Source organism: Myotis brandtii, unplaced genomic scaffold, assembly GCF_000412655.1.
Source record: "Myotis brandtii unplaced genomic scaffold, ASM41265v1 scaffold231, whole genome shotgun sequence".
Lineage (NCBI taxonomy): Eukaryota > Metazoa > Chordata > Mammalia > Chiroptera > Vespertilionidae > Myotis > Myotis brandtii.
Genome location: NW_005358689.1, coordinates 1,092,301 through 1,103,445, shown reverse-complemented (window position 1 = coordinate 1,103,445; position 11,145 = coordinate 1,092,301). Strand labels below are relative to the sequence as shown.

The following is an 11,145-nucleotide window of genomic DNA, read 5'->3' as shown; positions in this document are numbered from 1 at the left end:
CCTCTCCTCACCCTCAAGGAACCACCAGTGGGTCCACTTTCTATCTCTACAAGTTAGTTGTGTTTTCTAGAATCTTCTCCAGCATGTACTCTTTTTGTCTGAGTTCTCTCGGCATAATTATTTGAGAGTCATCCTTCTGTTGTGTCCACCAGTAGTTAATTCCTTTTCGTTGCTGAGAGGGGTTGCAGTGCCTGGATGTACCACAGTTGGTTTATGCATTCACCTGCTGGTAGACATTTGGGTTGTTTCCAGTTTGGGCTGTTCCATGTCAAGCTGCTGTGAGCATTTGGTACAAGTGTTTGTGTGGACAAGCGCTTTTATTTTTCTTGAGTAAATACTGGAGTGGAATGACTGGATCAAATGGGTGGTGTATGTTAACTTTTTAAGAAGCTGCCGAACTTTTCCAAAGCTATTGCTTTATTTTCCACATCCTCACCAACATCTGGCATGGTCAGTCCTTTTAATGTTAGCTAATAGGTGTGAGCTGGTATTACATTGGGGTTTTAATTTGTATTTCTGTAATGGCTAATAGTATTGGGTATATTTTCATGTGTTTGCCATTTGTGTATCTTCTTTGGTGAAGTATTTGTTCAACTCTTTGCTCATTTTTTTCTTTATTGGGTTGTTTACTTTCTAATTGAATTGGAGAGTTCTTACATATTTTGGACTCAACTCTTTTGTTAGAAATAGTTTTGAAAATACTTTTTCCAGTCTGTGACTTGTTCTTAATTTTAGTTTTGTAGTTTTAGGTTTTACATTTAGGTTTATAATCCATTTTGAATTAGCATTTCCATGTGGTGTGAGAATTAAAGTTTTCTTTTGGGCATATGGGTATCCAGTTGTACAATCTGTATTTGTTGAAAAGACTATTCTTTCTCCACTCAGTTGCCCCTGCACCTTTGTCTAAAATCCGTTGCCCCACGTGTGTGGGTCTGTTTTGTGCTCTTTTCTTCCATTGATCTGTTTATCTTGGCATCAGTACCACACTGGACTGGTTACCCAAACATCTTAAAGTCAGGCAGCCTTGTTAAGGCTGTTTTGGCTATTCTGGATCTTTTGTATTTTCACATGGAAATTTAGAATTCTCTCGTCAGTTTATACAAAAAGCCTGCGGGAATATTGGTTGGGGGTCCATTGAATCTGTAGGTTAGTGTGGGAAGAATTGCCATCTTGACGGTGTTGAGCTTTTCCATTCATGAACACCAGGCTCTGTCTCCCGTTTGTTGGGGTCTTCTTTCTCTCAGCAGTGTTTTGAGGTTTTCAGTATATAGGTCTTGCATATCTCCTGTTAAATTTACTCCTAAGTACTTGCTATTTTGATTGCCATTATAACCAGTATTTAACCCATTGTACGCCATAAGTGTCGGACCTTCCCCACACGCCACTTGCGTCTATAAAAAAAAATGTTTTCCCTAAGTGGCAGCCCTGACCAACTTTAAAACCATTTTTTGTGAGAATTTTCAGCTGAAAATATTCAAGAACACCCTAATTGTGAGTAATATACTTATTTTTATAATACTCATTGCAAATTGATTTTTTTTATTAAGTTCAAAATATTGTGACGTGTGGGGATGGTTTCTGTTTTGGACACATGGCAGTTAAGTGGTTAAAAAAATTCAATTTCTGGTTTTCCTGATATATGGAAAGATGATTGATTTTTGGCATATTGATTTTTTTTATCTTGCCATCTTGCTAAGTAACTTATTGTTCTGATAGTTTTCTTACAGATTCCGTATGATTTTCTTTACAGATGATTATGTCTATAAGTTAATGACAGCTTAACTCCTTCCTCCCCAATCTGGATACAGTTTATTTCTCTCTCTTGTTCTATTGCACTGGCTAGAACTTCTAGGGCCATGTTGAGTTGTTTTGGGAGTAGGCATATTGTTCCTGATGATCCAGTGTTTCTTGACATTTTTTAATGCCAGTGTCATATTTTTTGATGGTGGTCCTGTTAACATTTTAGATTTGCTGCCAATGCCCCACCATCACGTTTAACATGATCAAACACTACTTTCTGATATAAATTAACTACAGAACAGGGTTTTTCTAAATTGTTCCACTTATGTTACTGATTACTGAAACTATTTAAGTTTAAATAGTTTTAAAATAAAATATTTTATTTTATTTAAAATAGAAGTGTTGGTCTGTATGTTAGTATGTTTTATACCGTAACTTAGTAATAAGTCAGGGGGGGGGGGGTTGTTGATGTAGAAAATCAATCGTCTCTTTAATATCATGGAAGGAAAATGGCTGGATAATGGTGCCTGATTGGTTCAGGTGAGGCTTATCCATAGCACAGCTAGACCTCCGTGCGCAGTCTCTGCGCTCACCCATGTGCCTGGCTTGTTGTTTTCTCTCTTAGGTTAATAGTCCTCGGATGGATCTGACCCTCGCTGAGCTCCAGGAAATGGCATCTCGCCAGCAGCAGCAGATAGAGGCCCAGCAGCAGATGCTGGCGACGAAGGTAACGTCTTGTGTGAAGAGCCTGCCAGGCTGCCATGCCAGTGTGCGCGCCGGGCTGTTGACAGTGCACCCTCATTGTGACGCCAGTTACCTCACAGACAGGACCGTGCGCTCTGAACCCCAGGTCACCTGCTGGGCGGTGCCTTCTCCTCTTCACTCCAGCTTTTGGTGGAAACCCTTGATTATCCCATTGCTCAGGATCTTCCTGACCGTGCGCTCTGAACCCCAGGTCACCTGCTGGGCGGTCCCTTCTCTTCACTCCAGCTTTTGGTGGAGACCCTTGATCATCCCATTGCTCAGGATCTTCCTTCCCCTGATTCTGATGAAAAGACAAGCTGTGTCGGTGTCAGTGAGAGAGGGCGGTGGTAGGAACCTGGAACGTGGCCAGCAGGAGCTGTGGGCTAAGTTTGCCCTGAGTCGTGGCTTCAAAGAGGAATGACCCATCTACTGATGCTAACGCTTCCCCATGACTGTCACACCGGCTCCCTGCTGGCTCTCCTGCCAGCCCGGCCTCCAGGCTGGAGCAGGTGGCAGCAGACGCTGGGAAGGGCTCTCGAGGAAACACTTTAGCCTCCGCGGGTCGCGCTGTCTCGGTCTGCAGTTGTAGCAAGAAGCAGCTATAGGCAGCTGAGGGGTGGCCGTGTCCCAGGGAAACTGCAGGCGGGACTGGCCGGGGGCTGTGGTCTGCCCGCCCCTGGCCTAATCTCCCAGGATCCGCAGCTGGCCCGTCCCTCAGTGACCAAGTCCCCTGCAGCGGGGCCGGCAGTGGCGGCTTGACAGCAAGTCACGTGACGGCCAGGATTCTGGAAGGCAGTGCTCACCACACCCACGTCTCTGCGGGATTCCCCCTGGGCTTCCTCTCCAGGCGGACCCGGCTTTTTCAGAATCATGCGTCTCGTTGCTCCTCACACTTCAATACGCACGTAGCTCACCCAGGCCTCTTGCGAAAAATACAGGCTCTGATTCAGTAGGTCTGGGTTGGGTCTGAAATTTTGTGTTTTACAAGCTCCTAGGTGACGCTGTGAGGGTATCATTCCTTGAGTAGTAAAGACATCAATTCAAATAAGAAGGTTAACCGAAGAAACCTCTCGTCTTACTTTGAAACGATTTCTGTGTGACTTATATGTTTTAGGCATTTTGTGACGTTTACCCTTCATTATAGATTGTGTAGCTCTATCAGTTTACTTAAAGTATTGAATATTATGGAAATAAGATGTAAAGCTGCACAGTGCAGTTTCCTACAGGGGGTAGGTAGCGTGTTTATTGAGTGTGTATTAAGGATGTAAGGTACAAAGAGGGTTACATTTCACGTTTCATGTAATCCTCACGGGGCCCCGCGAGGTAGTTACTGATCATCTCGTGGATGAAGAAACAGACTGTGTACGCGGTGAGCTTATGTGAGCGGCCGCGGTCTCATAGCTAAAGAGTGACGAGCTCAGGTCTGAACCCGAATTTGACTCCACAGCTTATCACTTAACAGCTTCCCTAGCCGGCCCCCCTTCAGGAGCTCCCTCTAACATTGTAGCTGCGGTGCGTGAACACGGGGTCAAGGGTCACTGCTGCTTGCTGCACAAGAACCACTTGGATTAGGAATCCTCCTTTTTGGATCTTACCCCAAGGGATTCTGGGGGTGGGCCCCGCTGGTCTGATGGCGCGTACAGGGCAGAGCAGTGCGCTGGTACCCCTCAGCCCCGGCGTCTCGGGGTTCTGGTGAGATTATTTGGGGGTTGGTGGGATCCCTGCTGACAGTGACGCGGCCTGCTGGTGGCTTTCACCTTTAGGAACAGCGCTTGAAGTTTCTGAAGCAGCAGGATCAGCGGCAGCAGCAGCAGGCTGCGGAGCAGGAGAAGCTCCGGAGGCTGAAAGAAATCGCCGAGAACCAGGAAGCGAAGCTGAAGAAAGTGAGAGCGCTCAAAGGCCACGTGGAGCAGAAGAGGCTGAGCAACGGGAGGCTCGGTGAGTGGCCCCGTCAGCGTGTCTCGGCTCCAAAGGCTGCACGTTGAACACATCGGGGTAGAAAGTCTGTATAAACTTGTAGTAAAGAGGAATAAGATGAGCCTCTGTATGTAGATCACTTTAAAAGAAGGTTTTGAAAGTAAAATTCACTGTAACTTTGATGTCACTGGCTCCTCTGAATTGAATTGAGTTGTTGAATGTTTAGACAAGTTTCTAAAATTACCTTTGGAAAACGTATTTGCAGTCAAAATATTTTTTGACTGCAAATCAGATGAAGGCAAGGATTTTTAGTCATATAATAGCTCCATCAGTTATGTGACCATTTACATTAAAATGTTAGTGATTTAAAAAAATTAAATCTTTATTGTTGAAAGTATTACACATGTCCCCTTTTCCCCCCATTGGCCCCTTCTAGCCCACCCGTCCCCAGCCCCAGGCCTTCACCACCCTGTTGTCTGTGTCCATGGGTTATACATATATGCACACAAGGTCTTTGGTTGATCTCTTCCTGCCCACCCACCTACCTCCTCCTTCCCTCTGAGATTCCACAGTCTATTCTATGCTTCTGTGTCTCTGGATCTATTTTGTTTATCAGTTAATTTTATTCATTAGAGTCTACATATGAGTGAGACCATGTGATACTTGTCTTTCTCTGACTGGCTTGTTTCACTTAGCATAATACTCTCCAGGTCCCTCCATGCTGCCTCAAAGGGTAAGAAAGCCTTCTTTTTTACTGCTGCATAGTATTCCATGGTGTAAATGTACCACCACTTTTTTGTCCACTCATCTACGGATGGGCACTTGAGCTGTTTCCAGATCTTAGCTATTGTAAATTGCGCTGCTATGAACATAGGGGTGCATACATTCTTTCTGATTGGTGTTTCATGTTTCTTAGAATATATTCCTAGAAGTGGGATCACTGGGTCCAATGGCAGTTTCATGTTTAATTTTTTGAGGAAACTCCATACTGTTTTCTATAATGGTTGTACCAGTCTGCACTCCCACCAGCAGTGTAGTAGGGTTCCCTTTTCTCCACATCCTCTCCAGCACTTGTCGTTTGTTGATTTGTTGATGGTTTCTTTTGCTGTGCAGAAGCTTTTTATTTTGATGTAGTCCCATTTGTTTATTTTCTCATTATTTTCCTTTGCCCTAGGACATGTATCTGTAAACATATTGCTATGAGAGATGTTTGAGATTTTGCTGCCTATAGTTTCTTCTAGGATTTAGAAAAAGATGCTTACTATAATTTCAGTCTTCCTGAACCTGTAGAGACTTGGGTTATACACATATGCACACAAGGTCTTTGGTTGATCTCTTCCCACCCACCCACCTACCTCCTCCTTCCCTCTGAGATTCCACAGTCTATTCTATGCTTCTGTTTTGTGTCCTAACATGTGGTCTGTCTTTGAGAATGATCCATGTGCACTTGAGAAGAATGTATATTCTACAGCTTTGGGATGAACTGTCCTATAAATGTCAATTAAATCTGATCCAGTGTATCCTTTAGCGTCACTGTCTCCTGGTTAATTTTTTGTCTGGAAGATCTATCCGGTGAAGTCAGTGGGGTGTTAAAGTCCCCTACTATGACTGCATTGCTGTCGACCTCTCCCTTAAAGTCCTCTAGAAGTTTTTTTATATAATTAGGTGCTCCTATATTGGGTGCATATACGTTTATCAGGGTCATATCCTCCTGTTGGATCAGTGCCTTTAGTACTGTGTAGTGACCTTTCTTGTCTCTTGTGACGCCTTCATTTTGAAGTCTGTTTTGTCAGATATGAGTGTTGCTACCCCATCTCTTTTTTTCTTTTCCATTTGCATGGAGAATTTTTTTCATCCATCCCTTCACTTTCATCCTGTGTGAGTCTTTTGTTCTGAAGTGGGTCTCTTGTAGACAGCATATAATTGGTTCATGCTTTTGTATCCACTCAGCTACCCCATGTCTTCTTATTGGGGCATTTAATCCATTTACATTTAAGGTTATTATTGGTAGGTATTTTTTTATTATGATTTTAATTTTTTATATCTATGCTTCTCACTCTCTATTTCTTCTCATTACAGCTGTCCCTTCAGCATTTCTTGCAGTGCTGGTTTGGTGGTGATCTCCCTTTATCCTTTTTTTGTCTGAGAAGGTCTTTATTTCACCATCTATTTTGAATTATAGCCTTGCTGGATATAGTAATCTTGGTTTCAGATCTTGCTTTTCATTACCTTGAATACGTCATGCCATTCCCTTCTGGCCTGTAGAGTTTCTGATGAGTAATCAGCTGACAGCCTTATGGGAGCTCCTTTGTAGGTAACAAATTGCTTTTCTCTTGCTGCCTTGAAAAGATTCTCTCTTTTCCTTTAAATTTTGGCATTTTAATGATGATGTGTCTGGGTGTGGGCCTGTTTGAGTATTGACCTATGAACCAGGAGACCACAGTCTGATTCCCGTTCAGGGCACATAGCCCGGGTTGCAGGCTCCATCCCCAGTAGGGGGCATACAGGAGGCAGCCGATCAATGATTCTCTCTCGTTGTTGATGTTTCTGTCTCTCCCTCTTCCTTCCTCTCTGAAATCATAATGAAAATATATTAAAAACAACAACAAAACACCTAGGTTAGCTCTAGGACACGTCTGGAAAATTCCTCTCCTTTTTGTTAGGAAGTTCACTGTGAAGCTGCTCGCTGGGAAGTGGTCCATTCTTACATTTCTTTTCAATGATTGTTGCTTTTTCTCCTCCTCTTTCCAGTGGAGGAAATTGAGCAGATGAACAGTCTGTTCCAGCAGAAGCAGAGGGAGCTCGTCCTGGCCATGTCCAAAGTCGAGGAGCTGACGAGGCAGCTTGAGATGCTCAAGAACGGCAGGATCGACGGCCACCATGACAACCAGTCCGCCGTGGCCGAGCTCGACCGGCTGTACAAGGAGCTGCAGGTACCCTGGGCTGCTGTGACGCACAACAGCCGCCTCCCCTGCCACACAGGTGGTCCTTCTGCGTGGCAGAAAGTGCTGGATTTCCACGTCTTTTCCTTGCAGTGGTTCTCAACCTTCCTAATGCCGTGACCCTTTAATACAGTTCCTCATGTTGTGGTGACCCCCAACCATAAAATTATTTTCGTTGCTACTTCATAACTGTAATGTTGCTACTGCTATGAATCGTCATGTAAATATCTGATATGCAGGATGTATTTTCAGGGGTCTTGACCTACAGGTTGAGAACCGCTGCTTTAAGGAGATGCAGGGGAGGAAGACCTAAGCCCCGACGCATCTAGAATAAACTGTCCAGTCCTTCGCACTGGCCAACAGAGGCAGTCCTCCGAGCCACAGCCCGTGGTCTCCACTGGACTAGAAACCTTGAGATGAGAAAGGGGGGCGGGCAGTGGGCAGGAGACCTTACACTTTTAGAAATTATGTAACAGTGCCCCCTGGGACTCCGTGTAAGAACTTTTTCTTCCTCCTCTTTGACTACCTTTTTTTGTTGTCCCCCGTTTTATTCAGTTAAGAAACAAACTGAATCAGGAGCAGAATGCCAAGCTGCAACAACAGAGGGAGTGTTTGAATAAGCGCAATTCAGAGGTGGCGGTGATGGACAAGCGTGTGAATGAGCTGCGGGACCGGCTGTGGAAGAAGAAGGCGGCGCTGCAGCAGAAGGAGAACCTCCCTGTGAGTGGGCTGCTGGCTGTGGGCAGCAGGAGGGGGGCGAGGCCAGCCCCGGGCGGTCAGTTCTCGGCAGCTGCTCCGTGGTCAGTGCTGGCTGTGCGCTCCGCAGAGAGGCGGTGCTCAGAGCTGCTCAGATGTGACCCATCTTCTTGTGCCTGTTGACGTTCCGACCTGCGTGGCTCCGGTTTTCTCGATAATACTTGTAATTAAGGGTTGGGGAGAGCTCATTGGTGCTTTTGTTTGGGAGTTTCTAGTAGACTCTGGCTAGAGCTGATGGTTAAACACGATGAACACTTCCCAGCCTTTTCTGAGCTGGATTCCATCTGCCTTGTGATGCTGAAGGACCTGTGCTTCCTTCGAAGGTTTCACCTGATGGGAACCTGCCTCCGCCAGGCGTGTCAGCGCCGAGTCGCGTGGCTGCCGTCGGTCCCTACATCCAGTCGTCCACCATGCCCCGGATGCCCTCCCGGCCGGAACTGCTGGTGAAGCCGGCGCTGCCCGATGGACCCTTGGCCATGCAGCCTGCGGAGGGGCCCATGAAAGTCCACACCCTGCCCAACATGCGATCTGGGGCCGCCGCGCAGACTAAAGGTAAAGCCCGTCACACGCACGTCCTGGCACAGCGCCTCCTCCCGTCCTCGCTGCTGCGTTTCCCAAGTGGGAGTTTTACAACAACGTCTTCCTGTCCCTGTTCGTGTTCAGATTCTAAGAATCCCCTGTATTCATTGCTGGGGTGATAGGGTTCTTAGCTCTGAGTGACACAGTTCTGGTCAGGAAGGGAAGCAGAATGTACTGCTTTGGCAAATCCGAAAACTGTATTGAATTCCTCCTTGTGAATAAGGAAACTGTGATCGGATGTTAGTAACTGGGAGCCAACTGTCTGTGTGAGAACACCATAGATGAATAAGGAAACTGTGATCGGATGTTAGTAACTGGGAACTGTCTGTGTGAGAACACCATAGTTGTGGTTAGTGGTGTTGACTTTGCAGAGCGCGAGGTGGTGAGTCCCCTGTTGGTAAGTCATGTTTATCTCAGATGTGCGTGTGCTTGAGTACCTGCCCGCTGATGATGCGAGGGTCAAGGTCAGCCTGTTGGGAGGGCAAGTGTGAGTAACAGGCTCCTGAGTTAGTGAGCTTTGCATCCCAGGTGGTCCTCAGACGCATGGGGAGGGGCTAGCGGAGGTCTGTAATGGGAGGAAGATGAAGGGAGAACCGTGGAAAAGGAGGGTAAACACGGGAGAAAAAATAACAGTATTGTCTCATTCCCCTAGCCACTATCATGTGCATGCATTTGCTCACTTAGTTAGTATTTTGCCGTAATTGCCACTGAAGCAGTGTGGCACCTCGTGAGTTTTTTGTAGATGTGCTTTTGTTTGGTTTCTGTAAGGAAAAAGAAAAGCTTTGAAACGTCAATCCTGGTGTAGGAAAATCCTGAATACACTGATTTGGGCAAGACTAGTCCAAGTTATGGCTTATTTTTATTTTTTTGCCTATTACAGTGCTTACTTTTGGTGTCGTTAGGGAGCCCTCGGCCTGCTAAATAGAAATCGTTTTCTGGGTGTGATGGTGACATTTTCTTACCCAGCGGAGAGCCATGTGTCCTTGTTGGCAGGCTTTCCACTTGCCACGATTAGTTTTAAATTGTTTGAGGGAGGGGGAACATTTTAAATTAGAAATATGCACCCTAACATTTTCTAAATAAGTTTGCTGGGATGGTTGACTCTGAAATTTAAAGCTGTTTTTTAGAGATTCCACTTCTTAGCAGCAAAGGAATCATTAAAACCTCTTTAGAACCCAGGTTATTTGTGGCTGCTTTTCTGTGTTCTAGGCTCTAAAGTCCATTTGCTCGGCCCCGACTGGAGTCCCCACGCAGACCTCTTCCCCAGCCAGGCCTCTGCCTCTGCCCCGAAAGGCGCCGGGAGTGCGCCCGACCCAGGTGAGGCCCGGCGCTGCTCCCAGCTTTCTGTTTGGGCTTCTCGGTGCCGGGAGTTCTTTTCAGGTGGTGGTTTCTAGAGTTAAAGGCAGGGGCGGGGGTTATTTGCAGATCACCCTTACTTAGCAGGGAACGAAGGCAATGCCGGCGTTGTCGTGTCTGGGTTATTTCTCAATCAACTTAATTTACAATTAGGGAAGCATTTCGTGAATGCAGGGTTCCAAAGAGATGGAGGAAGGAAACTGACACGTGAGTAAGAAGTTCTATTACAAACAGTTTGATTATCAGTGTGATTTCCTTTTTCCTGTTTTCTTTAGCTGATGATGGAGAGGTTCCGCCGAGGGAGAAGGAGAAGAAAGTGCGTCCCTTCTCGATGTTTGACACGGTCGACCAGGCGGCTGCGCCCCCTGCCTTTGGGTCCCTGAGGAAGAACCAGAGCAGCGAGGACATCCTGCGGGACGCGCAGGTACGGGGCGTGGGCACGTCCAGGGGTAGAGCCCCGCTGGTGTTAGAAGGGGTACAGGGCGAGGTGGGGGGGCAGGAAGCCGCAATGACACCTGGGAGGTTAGGAAACACGCAGCCTCTGTCCTTGGCAGCGAGTCTGTGTGCCGTGTCACACCGACAGGGGCAGCTGACCTACCCGCTTCTGGGCCGTAGTTCATGTGATTCTCTAAGAAACACGAGTGCAAAGGAGAACATCCAGTGTGTCTGCTCAGTTACCTGCCGGGACAGGAAGTGGGCACGAGGGGGTGGTTCCTCGCGGGAACTGCACTGCGTTACTGAGCCCGCGTAAACGTGCCTCAGTTCAGAGACTTAGGAGTTAAATGAGAATGACTAAACGTGTGAACTAGGAGGTTTAGTGTTTAATTGTCTGTGCAGTTAGGTCATCTCGACCATCCGTGTGCCCAGTTGCTCAGTATTTTTACTGACTGTGTGTGTGTGTGTCTTTGTGTCTTACAGGCTGCAAATAAAAATGGGAAAGTACCACCTCCTGTTCCATCAAAACCCAAACAGATCAACTTGCCTTATTTTGGACAAACCAGTGCGTCCCCGTCAGACATGAAGCCCGACGGGAACCCTCCGCAGTTGTCTGCATCCGTGGCGTCCGTGGGAAATAAGCCCAAGCCCGCGGGGCAGCCGCAGAGGGGCCTGC

At 46.7% G+C, this 11,145-nt stretch overlaps 1 protein-coding gene across 1 annotated transcript in view; it reads left to right on the top strand.

Annotated features, from left to right (window-relative positions):
- The window catches only part of TP53BP2 (tumor protein p53 binding protein 2), a 107,963-nt gene that overhangs the window by 86,994 nt on the left and 9,824 nt on the right, over positions 1–11,145 (top strand). Inside the window, exons 5-12 of the mRNA XM_005866511.2 lie at positions 2,366–2,467; positions 4,248–4,422; positions 7,153–7,334; positions 7,899–8,063; positions 8,423–8,651; positions 9,888–9,995; positions 10,310–10,458; positions 10,953–11,143. Of these exons, the coding sequence (XP_005866573.1) occupies positions 2,366–2,467; positions 4,248–4,422; positions 7,153–7,334; positions 7,899–8,063; positions 8,423–8,651; positions 9,888–9,995; positions 10,310–10,458; positions 10,953–11,143 (1,301 nt within the window). The remainder of the gene's footprint in view (positions 1–2,365; positions 2,468–4,247; positions 4,423–7,152; positions 7,335–7,898; positions 8,064–8,422; positions 8,652–9,887; positions 9,996–10,309; positions 10,459–10,952; positions 11,144–11,145) is intronic.